The sequence below is a fragment of the Danio aesculapii genome, chromosome 25, assembly GCF_903798145.1.
Source record: "Danio aesculapii chromosome 25, fDanAes4.1, whole genome shotgun sequence".
NCBI classification, from domain to species: domain Eukaryota; kingdom Metazoa; phylum Chordata; class Actinopteri; order Cypriniformes; family Danionidae; genus Danio; species Danio aesculapii.
Genome location: NC_079459.1, coordinates 20,728,336 through 20,754,943, shown reverse-complemented (window position 1 = coordinate 20,754,943; position 26,608 = coordinate 20,728,336). Strand labels below are relative to the sequence as shown.

The following is a 26,608-nucleotide window of genomic DNA, read 5'->3' as shown; positions in this document are numbered from 1 at the left end:
TCTCTTATCAGTTAAACCGCTGTAAACAGCTACAATCTTCAGCACTGTAGTGTCTCTCAATGCGTGTCTCTCTATGCAGCCGCTTTCCGTGTGTTCTACATTTCAAATAACCAACTCGCTTAAGTAATGTGAACCTTTCATATTACTTACACATGCTTCTGTGAAAGTAGGGCTGCACGATTTATCGAAAAAATATCACGATCTCGATTAGACCCTACACATGATCTTAATTCAGCTTTTTCTACGATTCAGCCAATTATATTTTCAAGGTCAGGAGAGAAGCAAGGCAGTCGCACAAATCTTCTGCTGTTGTAGAGCTGTCTACAATCAACTGTTGTAAGCGTTTGTATGAGAACGAGGGCTATGGCACCTGTTTGGGGGATCATAACAGGTTTATAAGACTGGGGCTGGCGGGCACGCCGTTACAAAACCGCCCAAATTTACACTAACAGCCCATGTCATTTTTTACCCACAAAAATTCAAAACCGCCCAATCTGGCAACTTTGCCGAGAACGCACGCGTGCCCTATTTTAGTGAACAGAAGCTGCACAGGCTGTGGATAACAGGTAATGAAGTTGTAAATAACGTTCAGTTTGTTGCACAGAGCAATCGTTTGAGGGCGGTGCGGGAGGTTTGATTTGCATGTGTGTGTGTTTTTTTGCTTACAGTGAAAGCAGCCATGAGCCGCACTCGGAAGTGAAAGTGAAACCTGTGCGCACATTATTTAAATGATCATATCGCATTTTACAGTTATGATTACGACAAACATTTGATATTTTTTCTTTCATAGCGAACACAAAGTCTTGTGCATGAAAATACATGTTTACTGTGTCAGTATAACAACCCTAGCCTATATATACTGTTGAATATAATGCAAGAAGGAATCTGATAATGAAAATTCAAATTTTACCAGTAAAACACAAATGGTCTAAAAATGTTGTCAATAACAGATGACAAGCACATGTCTTAAACATAATAAATCAACTTTATATTTATGAATAGTTATATTCTGATGTCATCATTTTACTGTGAATTAACAAACAGGACATATTGAAAGTCTGTTCAAGTCCACCATAATGACTGTACAAATTTAGCATTTTAAGCAACAGTATACCTACACACAGGCCTAATATTACTATTGTTGTTTTACCATATGTTTGAGAATTAACAATAATAATAATCTTATTTTACATTTCCAGAATCGTGAGAAAGAATCGTGATCTTGATTTAAGCAAAAAACAAAATCGTGATTCACATTTTTGCCAGAATCGTGCAGCCCTATGTGAAAGACACTTGTCAGATTTATTTTTGAGAGCAGGCGTGAGCTGTGTGTTCTTCATTTCTGTCTGATTCAGGCCGCTAACGCTGCTAACAGCTGCTCTGACTGGACTATTTAATCAGCCCAAAAGCACATGCTTGTAGAGGAGTGACGTGGAGCCAATATCACGGCACATTATGTTAGCGCAGAGCCTCTTGAGGGCGGGCCTTTCGGAGGAACTAGGAAATATGACAGTCGTTTTCATGTTAGCTGAGGAGCTGTATATAATCAAAGTAAGATATATGAAGAAATAACGTGATTTTCAACAAGTGAAGCATGAGCACACATTGCTTTGCATCTTAAAAACACAACCAAGCCTTAAAAATACACTGTGGACCACCCCTTTAAAATTTAACATTGCGTGTTGTAGGACACAGTGTAATTCTCTGTCTTGATGAAATTATATTAATTATATGCTATTGGTTATAAAGAATATAGCATACAATTCTGCAGTAATGAAAAATGTCTTTATTAAACAGTTTGACAAATAAAAGATATTAAATCTCTCAAGATTGCAGTCAGAATGATCACATTTACTTAATACTTTCCAAATGGATGATCTTTCATTCAGCTATAAAAGTGCGAATTTATATTTTATTGAAAATGTTTCATCACTTAATAGCTTCAATAGTTTTTAATCAGCAAGTAAATGTAAACAGAATGAAAACTTTTGTCTATCTCTTTAAACTGTCTCTTTAAAGCAGTGGTGCCCAAACTCGCTCCTGAACGGCTGGCATCCTGCATAGTTTAGCTCCAGCATCTTTCAACACACCTGCCGGGACGCTAGTATGCCTGAAAACGAGCTTGATTAACTGGTTCAGGTGTGACAGATTGGGTGGAACTAAACTCAGGACCAACTTTGGGCACCCCGATTTAAAGTGTGTACCTGTTGAGACATTCTCTTTTGCGTTACGTTGATTTACTTTTCTTTTAATTTGATCCGTTCATGGTTGCCTGCGTTGTTTAATTTCCTTGGTTCCTTTTATTTTTTTGTTTGTTAGTGTGGTCATTGATTGATTAGTGTCTGCACCTGTGTGTGTGTATATTTATATATATAGGCTTGTCTTTTTAAGCTGTTTCTCTTTCAGTTCATTGCCAGAACTTGTCTGCTGTGTGCTTGTTTTGCATGCTTCTAATTCTCAAAGAGAAGTTTGAGTTTATTTTTGGTTTCAAGACCGATGTATTAACTTTGTGTTTCTGCTACCAAACGTCACACTTATGTTTTCATCACATTTTGTTCAAATGCATTAAATCAAAATACAATAAAATCAAAGCAAACCAAGCCTTTTAAATAAGCAATCTCAAAAGTGTGGCCTTTGTAAAGGATTCAGGTAGGTTTTTGTCATATCTGTATGCGTTGTATTGCTATTGTCTGATGTATGTAAGAAATATGGTTATTTAACTTTACCAAAGAGCTACACGTGGTTAGCACTGTCACCTCACAGCAACAAAGTTTCCTTCAGGTGGTCCGGTTTCCCCCACACTCCAAAGACATGCGTTATAGGTAAATTGGGCAAGCTAAATTGTCCATAGTGTGTGAATGAGTGAGTTTATGGGTGTTTCCCAGTACTGAGTTGTGGCTAGAAGGGCATCTGCTGCAAAATATATGCCGGAATAATTGGTGGTATATTCAACCAAATTCTGTAAACAGTGTTACATTTTTAAATGATGTATGTAATGCAATGATAATGAAAAACCTGCATGCAACTTTAATAAGTTAAAGAAAGTATAGACTGTTTTATCATGCCTGGTGCTTGACTCACATTTGTTTTCCTTTTACGACACTGGTTTTGTCTGGTATGTCAGATACACCCAAACATCATCATTAAAATATGCTAAACATTATGAAATCCAAGGTGACCCAGAACTTGTCAAACACTACATTAACCTCAACATTTGCCTCAGGACAGTAACATTCCTTAGTTAAGTGTCTTCACACATAGGTACTTTCTGTTAGCATTTACTGCCAACGGAACGGTGATTTAAGTGACTTTGAACGTGGCATGGCTGTTGGTGCCAGACGAGCTGGTCTTTCAGAAACTGCTGATCTTCTGAGATTTTCACGCACAACCATCTCTAGGGTTTACAGAGAATGGTCTGAAAAAGAGAAAATATCCACTGAGCAGGAGTTCTGTGGGCGCAAATGCCTTGTTGATGTCAGAGATCAGAGGAGAATGGCCAGACTGGTTCGAGATGATAGAACGGCAACAGTAACGCAAATAACCACTCATTAAAACCGAAGTATGCAGAAGAGCATCTCTGAAAGCACAATTTGTCAAACCTTGAGGCGGATGGGCTACAGCAGCAGAAGACCACACCGGGTGCCACTCTCCTAGGAACAGGAAACTGAGGCTACAATTCACAAAGGCTCACCAAAATTGGACGTTGGAAGTTTGGAAAAAGGTCGCCAAATCTCAGTCCAATAGAGCACCTTTGGGATGTGGTGGAACATCATGGATGTGCAGCCGATAAATTTGCAGCAACGGCATCATGCTATCATGTCAACCTAGACCAAAATCTCTGTGGAATATATTCAGTAACTTGTTGAATCTATGCGACAAAGGATTAAGTCAGTTCTGAAGGCAAAAGAGGTTCAACCCGGGACTAGTAAGGTGTGCCTAATAAAGTGACCGGTTAGTGTAGATATGTATACAAATATATGCCACATACTGATCCCTTTTCCATCTTGAAATGGTCAACATGTTTGCACTCATTGGGTTCTCCAAGATGCAACATCACTCCATATCCTCAGGAATTCAAGATTCACATTCCCCAAAAGATTGGTTCACTTTTTTGAGAATGTGCTGATTTGTATTTTTACGCACATTCAATTAATTTATTACACGGCTCTTTGGAACACTTATATTCTTATTGGTCAGTCACAGCATTCGAAGATAAGTTGTTTCAAAATAACAACCACTGAAAATAGTAACACAGACTCATCTGGGTTCTTCGAATCCTCTTGACCTTCAGTGAATACATTTACATCCATATACATACATCCACATATATAATTATATGCTTCTCAGTCACGCCACTGTTTTTGACCATATTTGGTGCCATCTTGTCACTGAAAAATACGTAGGTTAGTGTATGCCCTACTCATCTCATTTCTATCAGGCTCAGCACAATGTTTTGTGTCTAATTTTTATATTTTGTGGCAAGTAGCTGTGTAATAAGTGGGACAAAGTACATCCAGATGGTTGTTGTCAGAATAGTACTGTGTCCTAACTATACGAGATGTCACAAGATTCCAGTGACAAGCATTTTGTCTTTCTGCACCAAATGCAATGTGGAAAACAGAACAGAAACATTTAAATTCCAAAGCATTGATAGATTATAATCTAATGAATACATATTTAACATTATTAAAAGTACATAGGCTGAGTGACTGATGTGGTTTGAGTGACAGTTCTGACTTTCATTTTCAAACTGTCTGCTAGTTATTTTATTTTCAAGGTCTGTAGTGAACTATCTGCTGCTGCTTTCAGTAGTATGGCAATAAATGTAACATATAATGATATTTAAACGCACACTGGTAGCATTTCACAATGAGCAAAACACATAATCGGTACCTGAGGTGATAATTGCCATAATAAAATATGCTGTTGTTTTGCCGCGATGTGGCATAAAATAGAAACCGCTTCAAAAATTCGCTGATGATTAAGACAAAAACTCATTTTAACATGGAACAGATACCTTTCATCACGTTGGATCCAATTTAGTTAGGATAGTGTAAAGCCTTTCAGGTTTATGCAACATGTAGATATTCCTGGCTGGCTATTTTCTGCGATAACAGTAGGATGGATGTGTTTTATCCCTTACAGAGTTGACAAAATATGGCTGTTGATTTACATCCAGAAAGTTGGAGTTTCTTCTTAACAGGTATGTTTATAGTAAGTTTTTTGCCACATGCTAGCTCTTTTAAATTCACGTATTGCTTTTATAAAATACCAAGCCATCAAATCAAGTACAGCTCAACCAATTGCAATTAATATTTGGAATGATCTCTTTATAAAGATACACCCAAACAAGGCAAGGCAAGTTTATTTATATAGCACATTTCATACACAGTGGCAATTCAAAGTGCTTTACATAAACAGGAATAAAAGAAACAAGTATTAGACAAATAAAAACAAATAATAAAAATGGTAAAATAAAAAAAATAATAATAATAAAATAAATAAGCATAAAAACAGATAAAATGTGTTATAAAAAATGAAAAAGAAGAGAAAAACATAATAGTGCGGTCTGTCGGACGTAGCACAGTGCTCATTCAGTAAAGGCACAGCTAAACAGATGTGTTTTCAGTCTCGAATTGAATGTGCCTAATGTTGGAGCACATCTGATCATTTCTGGAAGCTGATTCCAGCAGTGAGGGGCGTAGTAGCTGAAAGCCAATTCACCCTGCTTTGACTGAACTCTTGGAATTTCTAGTTTATTTGATCCTAAAGATCTGAGTGATCTGTTAGGTTTGTATTCAGTGAGCATATCTGTAATGTATTGAGGTCCTAGGCCATTTAGTTATTTATAGACCAGTAATAATACTTTAAAATCTATTCTGAATGTAACTGGGAGCCAGTGTAAAGACCTGAGCACAGGTGTGATGTGCTCTGATTTTCTGGTTCTGGTCAGAATTCTGGCCGCAGCGTTCTGGATGAGCTGCAACTGTCTGACTGTCTTTTTGGGAAGGTCAGTGAGGAGGCTGTTAAAGTAATCCACCCTGCTGCTGATAAAAGCATGAACAAGTTTCTCTAAGTCCTCACTGGAAACAAAGCATCTAATTCTTGCAATGTTTTTGAGAGATGATAGTATGCCGATTACTGACTGCTTTGAAATGACTATTGAAACTCAGATCTGACTCCAGAGTCACACCAAGATTCTTGACCTTATGTTTTGTTGTTTGACCCTTAGAGCCAAGGTACGCATTCACCTTGAGAACCTCATCTCTGTTCCCAAATGCAATCACTTCAGTTTTCTCTTTGTTTAACTGAAGAAAGTTTTGGCACATCCAATTGTTAATTTCATCAATAAATTGGCAGAGGGTGTCAATGGGGCTGTAGTCATTAGGCAGTAAGGCTAGGTAAATCTGAGTGTCATCAGCATAGCTGTGGTAGGAGATTTGGTTCTTTCTCATTATTTGGCTCAGAGGGAGCATATAAAGGTTGAACAGGAGTGGTGCCAGAATCGAGCCTTGTGGGACTCCACATGTCATGGGTGTCCACCTCGACCTATGGTCACATATACTGACATAGTAACCTCTCCCTTCAAGGTAAGATCTGAACCATTTGAGGACCGTCCCAGACAGCCCAACCCAGTTTTCCAGCCTATCCAGAAAGTATGCTGTGATCGACAGTGTCAAATGCAGCACTAAGATCGAGCAGTACCAGCACTGTTAGTTTGCCTGAATCTGTATTTAGGCGTATATCATTGATTATCTTTATAAGAGCGCTCTCTGTACTGTGATGTGGTCTGAAACCAGATTGAAAATTGTCTAAACACCCCTTGAAGTTTAAGAACTTGTTAACCTGGTTAAAAGCAACTTTTTCAATGATTTTGCCAATGAAAGGGAGATTTGAGATGGGCCTGTAATTGCTCAATAGGGTGTTATCCAGGTTGCTCTTCTTCAAGAGGGGTTTAACAACTGCAGTTTTAAGTGAGTTAGGAAAAATCCCTGAGAGAAGTGAAGCATTTACCACTTTTAGAAGATCCATTTCTAAACAGGTAAACACCATTTTAAAGAACGATGTGGGGAGCGTGTCAAGACTGCAGGTTGATGTTTTCATAATTAGCACGATCTCTTCTAAGATTTTACCATTAATTGCCATGAAATCAGACATAATGTCTGATTTCTTAAGTTGTGGTTGAGTTAGTCTGACGTCGACACAACTTGGCTGATTGGATGAGCTGATTGCCTTTCTGATATTATTGATCTTGTCAGTAAAGAAATGAGCAAACTCATTACATTTGCTTTCAGAAAGTAGTTCACTGGGAATCCGACTGGGGGGGGTTGTGAGTCTCTCTATCGTTGCAGAGTTTACGAGCATTATTTACGTTGCTGTTTATAAGGCTTGAAAAGAAAGTCTGCCTAGCAGTATTTAGTTCCATATTAAAAGCACGAAGACTGTCTTTATAGATATTATAATGGACTACTAGTTTCGTCTTTCTCCACATACGCTCAGCTTTTCTGCACTGTCTTTTCATCAATTGTACTCTTTGTGACCTGGTCCAAGATCCCTTTTGCCTGCTAATCATCTTCTTGGCTTTAACAGGAGCAATGTCATCTATGACATTCTTAACTTTAGAGTTAAACAAATCAAGGAGAGAATCAACAGAGTCTGCTGATATGCTTGGTGCTAGCGATATGGCCTTCATAAACTGCTCATTGGTGTTTTCATTTATGCATCTCTTTCTGACAGAGACAGATCTGTCTTTAGCTGGAGTGATCAATATGTCAAAGAAAATACAGAAATGATCAGATAGTGCAACATCCTTAACAACAGTTGATGAAATGTGTAAACCCTTAGTTATAAGTAGATCAAGAGTGTGTCCACGATTGTGTGTGGGTCCTTGAACATGCTGAGTCAGATCAAAAGTGTTCAAAACAGTCATCAGTTCTTTTACAGCATTGATTTCTGTATTATTAATGTGAATATTAAAATCCCCAGCAATGGTAAAATAGTCAAATTCAGAGGTTACTAATGATAACAGCTCTGTAAAATCATCAATAAAAGTTGGAGAATATTTTGGAGGTCTGTAGATAATGATCAGTAAGATACGTGGAGCACCTTTTTTCACCATACAAGTGAAAATTCCCTTTAAATGTTTTTGATGACATGCTGAATTGTCCATTTTTGTCCTGTGCATGTTTGCAAAATGAGGATATAGTATGAATCCTCTCCTTGGCCGATCTCAAGACATCGGTTTGTTTTCTATTTCTTATTGCATTTCCCTAAAGATAAAACCGAAAACATGACATTAAGTTTCACTGATTAAATCAATGATCATTTGAGCACATTTAGCACCGCAAAGCTAGGTAGCATGAAATATTCAATCGAAATAAATACAATAATGAAATGAATGAGAACCATACCTGAGTGAAGTCCCAGTAAATGCTCATTCCTTTCTCCTCTGCATTTTTACAGTTATGTAAAGCTGGTGTGCTTCCACTACCAGGATCCGTTAGACATCGGTTAGAGTTATAAGTGTGAGATTTAATGCCACCAATGTAGATCTCTCCATTACGGTTGTAGAAACAATACTGTGAAAGAAGATGAAATGATGTAGCTGCTTGCAACAAATGTTAAGAATCACTTATAATACAAGGCTGTTGAATGCTTGATCTTGATTGGGTGATCAACATTCTGAGGTGTGTGATTTAAGGGTCATGTGAAGTGCTTCGAAATGAGCATTTTTGTTCAATGTGCAACGTGATTTCAACTGAAACATGAAGATAGGGCAAACATAGAGTAGATCCTCCCCTTTTTAAAAAAACAGCCAACAGTTATTCACAGATTATCACAGCTCTGCCAAATTCAGCCTTCACATCAAAGCTCCTGAAAGCAAAAAATGTCAAGGTGCTTAAGGATTGGCCAGCCCAGTCACCAGATATAAACATTATTGAGCATGTCTGGGGTAAGATGCAGAAGGAGGGATTGAAGATGAATCCAAAGAATCTTGATAGGAGTCCTGCAAGAACGCTGTCTTTGCCATTCCAAATGACTTTATTAGTAAGTTATTTGAGTCATTGCAGAAATGTATGGATGCAGTCCTCCAAGCTCATGGGGTCATACACAATATTAATTCTTTTTCCACTGCACCATGATTTTATATTCTATACTGTACATTATTTCTGTTAAGTGACAAGACTTTTGTCTAAGCAAAGTCAGACCTTACTGTCCTAATTAAATAATTAACAAACAAGGCATGATCATATTTTATTTAGGTAAATAAGTGTAATCTAAAGACCTTTACCTTTCATATAAACCATTTCTGATACCAAATGATAAACTAGAAGTCAAGTTATTATATGTTGTTCCTAAAACTTAGATAGCCGACAAGTCTTTTGTCAGGTAGTGTATAGATATATTAGACTAACACACTGATATACTAAAATCTCATTTCATGGGGACTTTAAGTAGTTCCAGGAATGTCTTGACCACATTACAGTTCCACATCTCTATGCCCAATGATTTGTGTCATTTTAAAGCCTGCAACTGCCAAATAAATAAAAAAGAAATAAATAAGACAGAAGGCTTTGGATAAGATGCACAAAAAATCTGTACTACACACAAATAACTAGCAAATGTCTTGATATGCATCTGAAAAGATGTGTCTTTAGGGGTGTTAACCATTGTATAATTGAATCCACAGTCTATAGAAATTAATGCACATCCGAGGCTTTGTGTCATAGCAGCATTGTCACCTCAGGTATGAATTTTTTTTGAATAATTCAACAGCCATAATCAATTATTCTTTACATACAGTAAAATATACATATACAGTACCTGAGGCTCATAGTAATGACATCCATAGAGAATAGGCACACTTCCAGGAACTGGTCCTTGATCAATGCAGAAGTTTTCAAGAATGTCATTCTTTAACTATTATGAGGAAAGAAACAGTAGCAGTTCAATGGTAACTAGTTTAGATAGTATCTTCTTTGGGTGGAAATTGTGTATATCACAAGATCATTTTATGCTTACTGCACCATAAGCCATTATGCCGTCCCATCTGTCGAGCTGAGGATATACATTTTCCAGATACCATTTGAAGGGTTTACATTTGAGTTTCTCCCGTAACCGTTTTCTTTCAGTCACATCGCCAATGTCAATCCCATGATCCTTTAGGAAACAATTGTTTTATCAACCAGAATGCAAACATGACTGTTAAAATTGAATGACAATCTAGAAGCAATGCTTACTATTACCGTCAGAGGCAGATTCCAGGCAATATTCACATTGGATTTATATTCATCCATCCAGATTTCAGCCACTCTCAGTGCATTTCGGATCATGGGTTTGCTGAGATCTGGCGAATAAGGCTTATGTGCTCTTTCAATGTGCGCAATCTTTGAACACGGCACCACTTCAACACTCCCACCACAGAGCCAGACCTGATTTAGTTATTGAATATCAAATATCAATTTAATCCAATCACTTTTTATACACATTTTTAACACCACAATGTACAGTAATGACTTACACGTATTCCCAGTTCTACATTTTCACCACCATAAATTGTCATTCCATCATCCAATGCTCCAATTTCTCCAAGGAACTGACGATCAGCAACAAAGATACCCATGACTGAGGGACTCCTAACATTTAAGATTAAAAAACAGTATGAATGATTTAAATTAAAAACTGAATTTAGGAACAAAATAAGCAACCAAGTTAAAAAGCGTTACAGGAGCATTCAAAATGCACTACAGTAAGTAAAACTGTTCTTAAAAGTCGCACCACTTACTTCCCTGGTTCTGATGGGTCATTCAGTTTGTACCATTCTGGCCGGAAGGACTCATACATGCACCAAAGGCTCCAGTCAAAAGCATGAGCAGCAGCACTATAGTTAATAACCTCCAGTGTGTCAAAAAGCACTTTGTCGAACACTGGTGACAACACAGTTGTCTGGTCTGCTTTTAATTCGTGCAAGAAGTGGCTCTGCCCTACAACAACAAAACAGTCAACTGAAAACTTGCAGAAACATTAAAGGCCTGGTATACTTCAAACAATGTTCTTATTTATTCTTTATTTCAGGGCAAAAAGAAGTTCCAAAAGCCTGAGTGACACAGTATACTGTTTTTGAATCTTCCAACACTTCCGCACTTCAGATGTGAAGCACCACCATGACACACTACATTCTTACATTGTTTTCTAGCAATGTTTAGAACTTTAAAAGATGTTGCTTGACACAGTGGCTCTACTTGTCCAGTGTGTGACCCCCACCGAGTCTTTAAAATCTCTATGACAGAAATCATACAGGTGCGGATACATCTGTACCAGCTCTGCTAGTCGAACCTCAAGTATATTCATGTTGCCAACTTGTTGATGTTGTGTTAGATGTTGTCTGACCCCCATGGACATGAGATGCAAATCAATTGCATGTCAAAGAAGGCAGAGTTTAAGGACACACAAAACAATTGTGTAATTGCCACGGTCCAATAGTAGCTTAAAGGTGTTTAGGTGTCAAAACGAACTCTCCCAGAAAGTTTACTTTGGATGAGCTGAGCTGTTTCAAACTGCTGAAACAATCTCAAAACAAACGTAATTTTAGCTGGATTGTTTCTTCAAATTTACATCATTTTAGTTTGTACTGTGATTTTGTTTAGAATACCAGGGCCTTAAAACTGCTGTATAACTAAGACTGTAGTATAATTTACCATTCTTTATGAACTTCAATGTGGCAATCGAGAATGGCGACCACTTGACCTGTGGCAGCTTCCCAGCCTGACATTCCTTGCCTTGGCGAGACCCATCTGCCTTTTGTGTCGCACTTTCTTGATTAATCCAGGTTTGGCTTTGTTAATTAGATCATATATTGTTTAAAGGCAATTGCAGATCCTCTGTAAAGAATTATTACAATAAGTTTAACCTTGAAACTCAGATTGCATAACACAAAACAACTATTAAGAAAACCCCAACATATGGTTGCAAATTATTGTCTGAAAATCCATTGTCTTAATTGTACTGCTTTGAATAAATGAAATATAACAAACACTTTGAGTAAAACTCACCATGAGAGCTGTTGTCGTCTACCAGGACGATCTCCTTTAGCAGATGAGCAGGTGTTTGTCAATGATGCTCTGAATGGCTCTTTTAATGGACTGATAGAGCCTCATTCAGATAAATCAGAATCACACTAATGCTGGCAAGTCCTTAGGGTAGATCTTCAGAGAACATCTGCAATCATAGGACAAAGTAAAATTTTAATTTATATATATATATATATAATATATATATATATATATTCAGTTGAAGTCAGAATTATTAGCCAGCCTGGATTATTAGCCATTATTAGCCTCCTGTTTATTTTTACCCCCCAATTTCTCTTTAACAGAGAGAAGATTTTTTTCAACAAATATAATTATTATTATATATATATATACACAACAGTTCTGTCTGGTTCTTGAATATGATTGCAAATAACAGCACTTCTACAGCCCTCTACAACCAACCCCTGCTGCTGTTGGACCAACAGATGTACTTTGAGACTTTTTTAGTTGCGAATGTAGTTGTTTAGATTATGTTTAAGGATAGCGCCTATTTTAGATATTTATAATTTCGAAGCATCGGATTCAGTGCATCAGCCACCATCAGCCTGTCTAAGCAGACCAAAGAAAGTGACGGTTGACGCTCTGCCACAAATGGCGACAGAGACAGCATAATAAGTCTTTAGGGGAGAAAAAACAGCATTTCTTAGCGCAAATTTCAAACTACAGCTGAACAAATCATTATAAATCAGGTAAGTGACATTCTGAGTCGATCTCTCTCTTTTGTATGTCGTAGTGCTGTATTTATACCACAGAAACTTGTGTTTGCTTTGGTCTGGGTTTTTCGAAGTAATTATTGTGATCTCCCGATTGCAACAGAGAAATACTGTGAAATCTCTGTAGACTGATGGCATTACATATTGTTCAGCCTTATAATCTTAAAATGTGAGCAAAAATGACCTGTTTTGTCATCACTTTAGACATTTTGCAAGAGAATCATCCAAACGCTAGCTCTGAAGTGACATTGTGAACTGTCAATGGTTTCTGCTGTTCTGAGTCAGCTGCAGTAGTGAATGAACAGGCAGAAGAAAGTCGTTCCTCTTACAAAAGAGTTTTTAGGACTCTCCCTGTTTGATTTCTTTTTATACACACAATTATGTTGTCGACTGTTCTATAAACGCAATAACACTTGTAGCAGTGTGATATGGCTGTAATATCGGCACTGGTGAGGGGCAATAAGGCACTCAGCCTCTAACCTCAAGTCAACACATGCCTCCGACCAGTGCCGATATACAGCCTTATTGCACTGCTACTCGTGTGATATATATATGCTCAAAACAATCAAGGGAACACTTAAACAACGCAATGCAACTACAAGTGTTCCCTTTATTTTTTGGAGCAGTAAATATAAGATATATCTAACATATAACTTAAAGAATAATATATAAAAACACACACATATATATAACAGTTTAGGAGTAAGCTTTTATTTTAAATGTTTTATTTAACAAGGACGATGAAGGGGATTGTGCACCCAAAAAAGTTTAATTTGTGCAGAAATGCCATTATGTGACAAGACTGATTGCTTTTCTTTATATGACCTCAATGTCATCAAGAGTCAGATATCATTTTCAGCTGATTTAAAAAAAATTGCCATATCATTGACTTTTACAAAATTTACACATTATATAAATCACCAAAAACAGCAAAAGTCTTCAGATTTTTTATTTATTTTTTGGTAAGTATCTCTAATAAATTGCTCAAGATCAGTTTTTTTAAAACGTTACATTAACACAACTTTCTGTCACTCACCCCTAAAAAAAATGTAAGCATCCATGAAAACATTAAAGAAGTTTGCTATATTTATAATCATAAGCACCAATTTGTCAAATAATAACCTTTTTGAAGCATCATGTGACTTTAAAAGACTGGAGTAATGATGCTAAACTAATGTATCTAATGAAAAATATTACTCCAAAACAGTTACCTGGGGTCTCGGGTATCAGGGATTGTTCTATTCAATGGTAATCTGTTACTGAGGAAAACATTGTATCCAAACTCCTGAAACTGCTTCTCTGCTTCCGTCTGTTCCTCCTCTGTCAGATCAGCTCCCCATGAACTGAAGAGCGGTGAATCCGGATACAGCTTCTTTACCTCAGTTTTCTTTGTAATTTTCTGTCCCACAGCAGCTTTTTTGACTTTTTGACTTCTGACCTCTAGAGCTGAACATATATAACAAGGTATATAACAATTGACTTAATCTTTCAGCCATTGATTTTGTTCTCAAAATGTACGTAAAGCGCACAAACTCACCTAAATCATGAACTTGATCTTCTATTCTCTTCAGTCTTTGAAGAACATTCAGATCTTCTGCCCTTTGTAACCTGTTGCCTTTACTCTTTTCAGGTCTGATAAAAAACATGTACACGAGACTATACAATATGCAACAAATAACTAACACCCCAACTCTTGTAGCAATCTTCATTTTCAAAACATCTATGGTTGTGATTATTAAGTAAAAACCCTTAGCTATAGTATATGAATGCCTGTTCATAAAGTTGTGTCAACAAACGTGTTCACTATCTCTGAGATACGGGAGTGGTTAAAGCAATTGCTGATTTGTAACAAGCATAAAGTCAAAGTTCTCACAGTAAACATCTGAGTTAGAGTTAAAGGGATAGTTCACGCCAAAAAGGAAAATGCACTCACTATTTACACATCCTTAAGCGGTTCCAAATCTTTACGATTTTCTTTATTCTGTTGAACCTGTAACCATTAACTTCCATGGTAGGAAAAGCACATACTATGGAAGTCAATGTTTATAGGTTTTCAGCATTCATCAAAACATCTTCTTTTGTGTTCAACATATGAAAGTCAAACAGGTTTGAAATAAGTGAAAGATGAGTAAATGATGACAGAATATTCATTTTTGGATTAACTATGCCTAATATAATAAATTACAAAGTTTTTTTTTTTTTTTAAAAGAGTAAAGATGTTTAAATTCCCACATAAAAATCCTAGTAGTATTATAGTAAAACATCATATTTTAAACCATACTATACTAAAGTACTTGAAAATAATAATTTGTGGTAATACTATAGTTCAGGAGTCACCAATCTCATTCCTGGAGGTCCAGTGCTCTGCAGTGTTTAGCTCCAAATTGCCTCAACACACCTGCCTGGGTATTCAAGTATACCTAGTAAGACCTTGATTAGCTTGTTCAGGTATGTTTGATTAGGGTTGAGCTAAAATCTGCAGGACACAGGACTTCCAGGAACAAGTTTGGTGATCCCTGCTATAGGTGGTGTGATAATACAACAACTATAGTAATATAAACAACAAAACACTGTACAATCATTTCAACAACTGTAGGATATGTTGTACTACAATACACCACCGTAAAATTGTAGTAAAACTAAGTATACTACAGTATTTATTACAGTTTATCAGTTCACTATACTACAATATGCTGCAGAATTCATTGACAACGTGTTGTAAATCATATAATATACTGTATACAGTATAACACAGTTGACTGTATTTTGCTCCAAAAACATTGCCATAAATGACTATAGTATTTATTAGTAGTGGGTGTTTGTGTTTCTGTATACAGTATACTTGGCTTGATAACATACGCCATTTCAGATAAACTTTTTTGTGAATGAATGACGCTCTCTCTCTCTACCTGTCACTTTGATCTTGTAAAACACCTGCTTCCACGCCTGCTGGTAAGAATGAGTAACAGCAGATGAACACTACGCACCAGTACTCTTATTATATTTTAGGAACTCCTGCAATGTTGAATTTTCTATCAAATTTGAACCAAGCCAATTATAAAATATGGATTCTTATTCAACCATCTGGTATACACAGAACAACTATTCGTCCTTGCTTTAAAAAAATACTAAATACCTCAGTATTCAAGTATTCCCACAAGAAATTATACTTCAGTATACTATAAGATTTACTATAGTAAACTTTAGTTTGTTGTAGTATATATGAGCGTGTGTGATATTGCGTTTATACAACAGTTCGATGCCATGATCGTGTATATAAAAAAGAAAATCAAACACGGAGTGTAAAAATCCTTTTGTAAGAAGAACTACTTTCCTCCGCCATTCATTCACATCTGCAGCTAACCGTTGCTCATTCACTTTAAGAGCTAGTATTTGAATGATTCACTAATGAAATCTAAAGTGATGACAAAATAGCTGATTTTGCTCACATATTTAGATTATAAGGTTGAACGGCATTAAATGCCATACGTTTACAGAGAAATCTCCCAGCATTGCTCTGTTGCAATCGGGAGATCACAATATTACAATGGTATAAATACAGCACTACAACATACTGTAGCTGTAGTTTGAAATTATGCTGTTTTTCTCTTAGGGCTTATTATGCGGTCTCTGTCACCATCTTGTGAAAGAACATCGTCAACCCCATACTGAAAAAAAACGCTTAAACCAGCCTCGGCTGGTTTTAGCTGGTTGACCAGTCTGGTTTTAGAGGGGTTTTTGCAATTTCCATGCTGGTTTCCAGCCATTTCCAGCCTGGTTTTAGCTGGTCAGGCTGGAAAATGACCACCCAAAACCAGCTTGACCAGCCTAGCCAGCCTAGGCTGGTCAAGCTGGTTTTAGCTGGATTTAGCTGGTCATTTTCCAGCCTGACCAGCTAAGACCAGTGTGCACTATAATTATTTTTGGATTAATATCTTTATTAATCAGGAGTCGCCATAGCGCAATGAACCGCCAACTTATCCAGCACATGTTTTCCGCAGCAGATGCCCTTCCAGCTGCAACCCAACACCAGAAAACACCCATACACATTCTCACAAGTACACTTCGGCCAATTTATCTTATTCAATTCACCTATACCACATGTCTTTGGACTGTGTTAAAAACCGGAGCACCCGGAGGAAACGCACACCAACACAGAGAGAACATGCAAACTCCACACAGAAACGCCAACTGACCCAGCGACCTTCTTGCTGTGAGGTGATTGTGCGACCCACATCGCCACTGTGCTGCCCCGCCCTATAATTAGTAAAATTATTTAAGGTCTTAAAATATTACTTAATTACTTAAAACACAAATATCAAAATGGCTTTAAAGGTTAAGAGGTCTAAAAAGTCCCTGAACACTCATACATTTCCTTAGTAATCTAGTTATTATACTAGAGTTAAGTGTAGTACAAATACCACAACAAATTACCACATCGTTGCAATTTACTATGGCATATTTAGCAGAGTAAGGTTCAAAACACTACTTTAATTATTTACCAAGGCAAATTTACTACACGTTCCATAGTAAATTACTCTAAAATACTAAAGTATTTTAAAATATGGGTTATACTGTCACCTTTTGGTTAAACAACAAAATACATTTATGCTTAAGCTCCTCCAGCTTAAGTATATTGCCGGAAAACAGCATGATAACCAACCTGAAAAAATACTACAGTAATTTATAGAAAACACTATAGTGTTTTTGAACCATACTATAGCAAAATACTTGAATTTATTTGTTGGTAATCCTATAGTTAGCATGGTAATACAACAACTATAGTAATATAAACAAATGACCCAATACCGTTTTATGTTTTTTAAAGCTATCAATATTATATTACAATACAGATCACTGTAGTAAAAATAAGGTATATTACAGCATTTCATACGGTTTATCTGTAGCATTCATTAAAAAAGTATTGTAAATACTATAGTATCTACAGTATAATACACTTAACTAGAGCAGTGTTTCCCAACCCTGTTCCTGAAGGCACACCAACAGTCCACATTTTCAACCTCTCCCTAATCAAACACACCTGAATCATCTTCTCATAACATCAGAAGAGACTCCAAAACCTGAAATGAATGCGTCAGATAATGGAGACATCCAAAATATGTACTGTTGGTGTGCCTCCAGGAACAGGGTTGGGAAACACTGAACTAGAGTATAAACTATAAATTACTATAGAGTATTTCATTTAGGAGATATCATGCTAGTATGTGCTATGTAGATATTACATCCCTTGCTCAATTTCAGCCAGGTATTACTCTTCCTAGGACTAAATAAAATCTAACCTTATCAACAAGACTTGTAACTTTTGCTGCTGAATGTTCATTTATTAGTTGAACAGGAAAGAAATATCACTTTTTACACACAAAAAGCAACACATAGTCCACATAATGTTTGCCATCTTTAGTGTGATTAAATAAAAATGGTTCAGCTTTCCAAAGCTTGCCAAGCCAAAACACTTTAAGCTGTTGAAAGTAAAGGATTTTTAATCTCTTAGGTTCTTACTCTAACATTTATCTACTGCTGGTGTTAAATTGGGAATAATAGCGCTCATCTGGAATGTTGGTGTACACATCCTGAAGATGTTTCTTCCTGTGAATGAAAACAGTGTTACACAATAATAAACAGAAGTAACATTAACAATACTAATTCTAGTATTTTTATAATTTAAAAAAATCTAAATTTAGAATTAGACAAAAATATATATTTTTTTATTTTTAGTCAACCAAACTCATTGTAACCCACCGAGCATCATGGACCTGGGCCAGCTGTGAGTTGGCATTGTCCATCGCCCTGCGCAGCTCCTTATTTATGCGTGCTTGTTGTCTTTCCAGCAGCAATGCAGCACGGGCTGAATTCATGCGTTCCTGATGCTCCTGAAGATCCTTCTGCCGTTGTTCCATGTTGGCTCGCTGCACATATTTATTCGATTTTTAACATTAAAATGTATCCGAATTAGTGCTGTCAATGGAGTAAAAGGATTTTCTTTCTCATATTTTTTTTAATTAATTGAATATACTTTTAATATACCTAAATATACTTTTATTTTGCAACAATTCCATATTCAATCTTAAATTTAGAAACGATTTAAATACATCTCCCCTGAGATGTATTTAAAGTTGCAATATATATATATATATATATATATATATATATATATATATATATATATATATATATATATATATATATATATATATATATATATATATATATATATATAAATATAAATATAAATATATGCATATATATATAAAAACACAAACAGGAATTCATTTCAACCTCTCTGCTTTTTTTTAAAAAGATTTATTTTTGGCTTTATTAAGTGGATAGGACAGTATTTCAGACAGGAAGGGAAGTGGGAGAGAGAGAGAGGGGGTAGGGATGGGAAATGTCCTCAAGCTGGGATTCAAACTCAGGACGCCCTGAAGTGCTACTGTACCATATGTCAGCACGCTAACCACTTGGCTATTGCGCCGACATCAACCTTTCTGCTTTAACAGATTTTTTATGCTTATTGGAATCCTTTCATCGGCATCATTCATTTTCATACAAGAAAAATGACAGTAAGAGCTGAGGGATATGCCATAAACATACATTAAACATACATTTTTTTTTTCTTTAGACTACATATTATGTATATTTTAGATTACATTTTACGTATAATTGTATTTATTGTAAATTCTTTCTTAAAACTCTACTTCATGTATTAATATTATATGTTAGGCACCTAGGGTCTGAGAGTAACATAATTTCGATTCTCTATATGTCCTGTACATGTGGTTGAATTGACAGTAAAGCTGACTTTGACTAAACATTTATACTCAATGGTCTACATGTGTTTGTTGCCTCATTACAAACATACACAAGGAATTTCAAAAATATACACGTTAAACTAATAAATGATACATTTAAACAGATTTTACGACTCTTTGGGGAATCATTTAATACATTTATAATTTGTATATCCCGCTCTATTTCAAAATAAGAGTCCTGTATACATATTAAGGTCCAATCCCAATTATACTCCTTAGCCTTTATTCTATATTTTATAAATGTAGCTGGTGTATTCTTGGTTTCTAATGTGGTCCTGAAAAATCTTCAGCCCTTCCCTTTAGCCATATGCTCTCAAGCTAAAGAAAATTAACCCCTACCCCTTCAGTTCACAAAATGAGGGGTAGGGATGTGCCAATTCTCTTTAGCTTGAAGGCGTCCATCATCTATGTCATATGATGTAAGAGCTTGGGATGACATGTACGGGTGTTGTAGTGGTGTTATATTTCTTAAGGGTAAATTTGGGTTTCAAGGACAAAATGGAAGGAGTAGGGGAAAAAATGAATTAGGAATGGACCAAAGTATAATACAAGCTTAGATAAACTTTAAAATAAGTGCAAAAGAAATGATTTGTAATCTCATTAGAAAATGTTGTGGCCAATCAAACGCTGTCAGATTTACACGAGAAAGAGGAATAAAAGTGTTTGAGGCTTTTGGCATGTCATAATCATGTACTGAACTCTTATTATTCAGCTATGCCTATATATACAGATTTTGGTTCTATTGCACCTTTAACATGCTAAGATAGCATCTGCAATAGTCACATCGCAAAATATCCAATGTTGAGTCTGAAATAAAGTTGACCAGGAGCTTAGCTGACCAAGTTTGACCATAACAGAGTGAAGGTTTATAATCTGCATGTGATTTTGGGGCCTGTGACCGAGCATTTTAAGTGAGTTTAGAACATTTGAACACAAAAAATTATGATGTTTAGAGGTGTAACATTGATTTATTTAATTTACTTATTTAAACAGAACTGATACGATTTATGAAACAACAAAAATATTTTTTTCCAAATATCTACATTTTAAATCGAAAACATGATATTTTTTTACTTACTACATTGGCAGATAATTTCAATAGTTTTGACTTATTTCTTCTGAAGGTGAAAACAAAACAATATTTTTATTTGATCTAATAATTTTTAGACATTTGGACTAGAAACAAGACAAAGTAAAGGAAGAAAAGCACTCTTCGCATTGTGATTATTATATTTTTATACCTAAATGCTGTTAGACACCCCAGAAAACTGCCCCATAGAGCTATTCAAACCATCTTGTGAAACTGTATTTATATTGCAATATTTATTGTATAAAAGATCAGATTTTTCCAATATCGTGCAGCCCTAATGTGATTTAATATTCAATAAAAGTTGTCATCCTCTGGCTTACCTTTCTGTCTTCTGCTTGCTGCAGCTGGTATTGTGTGTACATTTGGAGCTCTTGAGGACTCATTCCCTTGTAGCAGTCTCTGCGCAGACGAGACAAACCCAGAACACTCACATTCTGCTCAGGGTTTTCCATCAGCAGGTCTCCGTTCATCTGGTTGAAGATCTCTGTCTGGTTGTTCTCCTCTTCTTCGTGACGCTCTTTTAGGCGTCGATGTGTAATTTCAGCAGCCTATGGAAGTCAAGATATAGGAAGGAACAATGGAAAACGATACAGGAGTGAATCTACGGAGGTTATTTTTTTAAATAAAAGCTGTTTCATCCGTTTTGTCTCACCAGCGCAAGGTTGAAGTCTTTGGTGGCGATGACTAAGTCTCGTTTGGTTTGTTCCTCCATTTTCTGCAGTTCGAGAGCTCGGCTGTCCAGAGACATTCTGATTTGGTCATATTGATTCTCTATGTGATTAGAAGAAAAAAATGTTTAGTTGTTTAAGATCAATTAAATAATGTTCTTATTAAACATATATACCAATTACCCATTAAACCTATTAGGGTATTTCCCATAGCTTTTGAAAATCTAGTTATCAAATTTATTGGTAATGCTTCTTATTTTAATGTCACTGAGATATTTATGTAGTTCATATTTTATTAATTAACACAGGGTTTTTGCACGTTTCACCAAGTCAAAATTAAGACTTTTCAAGACCTTTTAAGACCATTAAGAATGGAATTTCTGACTTATACAGATTGACCATTTCAAATGGCCAGGTTGGTCTAGAGAAAAAGACTTTTACTTGCCCCATCAAAAACTGTAATTAGTAATTTTAAATAATGCATCAAACAAGTAAACAAATCCAAGTTGTATACATGCAATTTTGTAAAAATTTGTAAAAAAAAAACCTTTTTAAAAACTACAATAAACTACGTGTATGCAATAGTCTGTGCAATAGTCTACTCGTTTTTATTCAAAACAACGACGTAACTCGCGGATGAACTATCATAGTACGATGCACCATTTGGGAAAAGAACGATGTAGTGACGAGTGTTTCCCAAAACCCTTTGAACCACGTTAGTTATAACGTAAAACCCCCATAATGATGCTCTAAACGGAGTGGTAACAACTTCTTAGAGCAGAACTCCATCATTTCTTTGTAGAAATTCTATTGTTTTACACACACACATATTTAAAAAAAAAAAATCATATATTAGTGTTGGTAAAAACATGCACTCGTTTTCCATATTAATTGAAATATATATAAATGGCACATGTAGGGCCAATGTTTTCTTTACAAATTTTATTAAGAACATTACATATTCTATTCTAAAACATAAAATCACTTACAAAAGCTAACACGTTTTCTAATCTCATACATAAATCATATAAATAAATAAATAATGAGGCTATTTATTAAGAAATTAAATGTAATATTTATTAGGAAATGAAGAAAATCCTACTTTAATAATTATAATATTATGCCTGGGGTCCTCCGGGTGCTCCAGTTCCCCCCTACAGTTTAAACACATGCGCTATAGGTGAAGTGAATAAACTAAACTGGCTGTAGGGTATTTGTGTGAATGAGTGTTTATGGATGTTTCCCAGAACTAGGTTGCAGCTGGAAGGGCATCCACTGTGTAAAACATATGCTGGATAAGTTGGCGGTTCATTCCGCTTGGTAAATAAAGGGACTAAGCCGAAGGAAAATTAATAAATGTTTTATTGTGATGGATTACTGGTGATTGGATGAATGTTTGCCTGATTGAGTAATTTCACATGAACATATGAAAATTAAGAGTCGTTTAAAATGATTTAAGACCTACAAGAGAATATTTCAGGCAATTTAAGATTTTTTAACGCCTAAAATTCAGTTTTGAAATGTGAGGCATTTTAAAACTTTTTAAGACCCCACGGACACCCTGCAAACAGTTTTATTTAGTTTTACATTATTATTTTAATTCTTCACATTTTAATTATAGTTTTATTTAATTATTAATTTTATTTATTTTTTATTTGAATTTTAGTTTATCAAGATTGAACATGACATAGCTAGTATTTAGTATAGTATATGTATCAAATTGGGGATTGGGGTTTCAATTAGTACTTATCTTTTAGATTACAAGTTTTGAAATTGTGAATAAATACATATATTGTATTTGTTTCTCTGCCTTAAATAATAGGGTACAGGAAAAAAAGACTTTTTAACAGTAGGACCAAACATCACTAAATAATAAAATAATTGTTGACATTTTAGATTAAGGGGTTTCCCGTTGACCTTCTTGTTTTCGCTGTAGTTTTGCTCTCTCCAGTTCTTCTTGTTGCTGTGTTGTCCATGAGTAGAGCTGCTCTTGCTGTTTCCTCAGCCTGTTCTTCTGGCCCAGATCTTCTCCTACCAGTCCCGGCAGTATCCTCTGCCCTTCTTGCTTCTTTAGCAGCTCTGGATCATTCAGATCGAACTCTCTCCGACTGCTTGCTTGTTGAAAATGTTGTCTGAATTGCACAATGTCCTCATTCAGCTGCCGCTCATCTTTCTTTTGCCGCTGCTCCAGGATACATGCTATACCATCACTGCACAGTAGGTCATCCGCTAAAAACACACAGCAGAAACAATATATATACATATATATATATATATATATATATATATATATATATATATATATATATATATATATATATATATATTTATATATTTGTTTTTTCAGCTTGTTAAAGCACCTTGACACAGTCTTGGTTCATTAACAACTATACATACTATTCATTTCTTGTAACTACATATAAACTACATTATACTTCTAACTATACAAACTTCTACTATATTATAATCTATATAATCAATATAACTGGTTTTCTTTACATTTTATTTTCCTTTAACTATATGATTTCCTTTATATCAAAGTATCAAACACACTACACGGACATTTAAAATAAATAATTGTAATGTAAAAATAAAAAGGTATTGCAAGTATTTAAGTGTTTTCTGACAATAGAACCTGTATCCATAAATAAATAAATGAATATTTTATTTATTTCTCGTTGTTGGTTTCAGTCCTCACAGAACTCACCGTAGACTTTCAGCTCATTCGCTTCTCTCTGCTCTTTCGCTCTTCGCTCCTTAATTTGTTGGTCAAGAGCATCTATATCAACCTGACAAAACAAAAATAAGTCAACGAATCTGCATATGTAGTTTCGAGCTGTAAAATGACTTCTTAAGTAAACAAACTCACTCCAATAGTGCGGACTTTATCACTAAAGATCCTCTCTTGCCTCTTCTGCTCCCTGATTCTCCTTCTGTCGAGATGAACAGCTGCGACTCGGTCAGACAGATGCTCGACTTGGTTCATTATAACCGCTATAAATCGATATTACGAGCAATATAATGGCACGTTTATAAATCGACTCCCAACCAATGACTGTATAAAATAGCTCCCAACCAAGTTATCACGAGACAAATGGCAAACAAACGGGTTGCTAAGAAACTGAAAATACGTGTTTGAAAATAGCGCCCTCTATCATTTGATTCTCTTTCTGCAATAATGGTCACAAGCACAACGTATATAGCTACACTAAGATTTGTGTAGGTTTAAATTCAAATTATTCAACTACCCAAGTAAAAATCTACGTATCCAAGCTCTTCTGAAGATTCACTGCATCTAAAAGTCGTGGTATAGCCTACTAAAAGTCGTATGTCACCATGAAAATAAATATTTTTGAGTTAGCAGACTAGGCTAGGCTATTTTTTGTAATACAGAGATGTAATAATCATATAAATATCATAATTGTCAACAATTGTATTCAACAATGCTGTTTTATGCCATTTATCTGTATAACAGGGCAGAAAGCTGTGTGAAATCTATAAAAGGACTTGCTTAGCTTGAGCTGTTAGCCTACACATAAATAAATAAATAAAGGTCACCAAAAATGAACATTTCCTGGTAATTTACTCATCCTCAGGTCATCCAAGATGTAGGTGAGCACATGTCCTATACTCAGGAGAAGAAACTGTTGAACAAAACCATTATTTTTTGTTTTATGTGCGCACAAAAAGATTCTCGTAGCTTGATAATCTTCTCATTGAACCATGTAAGGCAAACGTATTGAGGATGTTTTATAAGAAAGCTCAAATCTTAATTTGTGTTCTTGAAAATGAATGAAAATGGATGCAGCCTTTATGATGCAAGCTGAGATTGCATCACTCAGCGATGTAATGTCAGACATAATGCACTCAGTCGAGTGAGTGACATCACAGTGATGGTTAGGGTTAGGGGTGGGGTTAGGTGAGTGCATTAAAAAGCATTTGATGCAGCTCAGATTGCACTGCACCAGGTCTGCATCCAGACCCCTCTCCTTTGGAACGACATGAAGGTGAGTAACAGAATTTTCAGTTTTATGTGACCTAACCCTTTAACATATCCGTGCAAAAATACTAAATTTAGCCTACTGATAATTTGACCACTTCAGACCATCGACCCATATTTTTTGGTATTTTTTCTTGAATGAGTCAACACCTTGTATATGGAGGATGTGGGAGCTCTCATATTTTGTCTAAAGTATCTTGATTTGTGTTCCGAAGATGAATGAAGGTTTCATTGGTACATGAGGGCAAGTAATACCTTTATTTACATTTTTGGGTAAACTATCCTATTAACACAGAGTTGTAGATATGATCAAATCAAAAAGGTATACAGTGAGTATACAGTCTCACAAAAAGGTATACAGAGAAGATCATTTTATTACATTATAAAGTCTATGGGTACAGTAAGACATTAAACAATTGCCTTGCAGCTTTATTCAGTCTGAAATGTGTTTTACAAGAACATCTGTCAGGATGTTTTAAAAAAGCACAATATTATCAAAGGATGAAAAAGGTTTGCCAAATGTTTGACCTCAATTTACAGCTAAAGATTTCAAAGTTGACCAGATGAAAGAATGAAAGACATTTCAATGCAGAGCATGAAAACAAACATTAGCTGACCACAGTACAGTGGTGACATTTTTTTGAGGTTTTAAAAAATAAAACTTTTGTACAAAATGTAACATTTTTTGGTTGAAAAATTTTGCACACGATCATTTAGAGACAAGCTGATGCTGATGCTTACAACTGTATATGCATAAACATACATTCTGTTGAAGTCAGAGTTAATAGTTCTCCTGAATTATTATCCACCCTACATATTTTATATGCATTATAATCATATTATATTTATGTACAGTTGAAGTCAGAATTATTAGCCCCGTTTATTTTTTTCATTTTTTCTGTTTAACGGAGAGAAGATTTTTTCAACACATTTCTAAACATAATAGTTTTAATAACTCATTTCTAATAACTGATTTATTTCATCTTTGCCATGATGACAGTAAATAATTTTTTCTAGATATTTTAAGACACTTTTATACAGCTTAAAGTGACATTTAAAGGCTTAACTAGGTTAATTAGGTTAACTAGGCAGGTTAGGGTAACTGGGCAAGTCATTGTATAATGATGGATTGTTTTGTAGACAATCAAAAAAAAAAAAAAAAAGCTTAAAGGGGCTAATAATTTTGACCTTAAAATGGATTTAAAAAAATTTAAA

At 35.5% G+C, this 26,608-nt stretch overlaps 2 protein-coding genes across 2 annotated transcripts in view; both read right to left on the bottom strand.

Moving 5' to 3' along the window:
* Positions 1-14,595, bottom strand: part of LOC130219421 (probable polypeptide N-acetylgalactosaminyltransferase 8) — a 20,895-nt gene extending 6,300 nt beyond the window's left edge. Inside the window, 4 exon segments of the mRNA XM_056451831.1 lie at positions 12,054-12,185; positions 12,188-12,219; positions 14,017-14,251; positions 14,343-14,595. Of these exon segments, the coding sequence (XP_056307806.1) occupies positions 12,054-12,185; positions 12,188-12,219; positions 14,017-14,251; positions 14,343-14,583 (640 nt within the window). The 5' untranslated portion in view covers positions 14,584-14,595.
* Positions 14,596-18,197: 3,602 nt separating this feature from the next.
* On the bottom strand, positions 18,198-24,431 carry ribc2 (RIB43A domain with coiled-coils 2). The gene is made up of 7 exons (XM_056451832.1): positions 24,263-24,431; positions 24,101-24,182; positions 23,311-23,622; positions 21,378-21,496; positions 21,046-21,273; positions 18,566-18,732; positions 18,198-18,412 (listed from the first exon to the last, which is right to left on the bottom strand). The coding sequence occupies exons 1-7, from the start codon at positions 24,377-24,379 to the stop codon at positions 18,334-18,336; spliced, it is 1,104 nt and encodes a 367-aa protein (XP_056307807.1). The 5' UTR covers positions 24,380-24,431; the 3' UTR covers positions 18,198-18,333.
* Between the last annotated feature and the right edge of the window lie 2,177 nt (positions 24,432-26,608).

What these genes read in the sequence shown, in the direction of transcription:
- ribc2 (XM_056451832.1), bottom strand. Translation starts at nt 24,379, where the DNA reads ATGAACCAAGTCGAGCATCTGTCTGACCGAGTCGCAGCTGTTCATCTC. An exon ending in AAGACTTCAACCTTGCGCTG is followed by an intron (nt 21,274 to 21,377) that starts GTGAGACAAAAC and finishes TGACTTCCATAG; the next exon opens with GCTGCTGAAATTACACATCG. An exon ending in GCCCAGGTCCATGATGCTCG is followed by an intron (nt 18,413 to 18,565) that starts GTGGGTTACAAT and finishes TTTCATTCACAG; the next exon opens with GAAGAAACATCTTCAGGATG.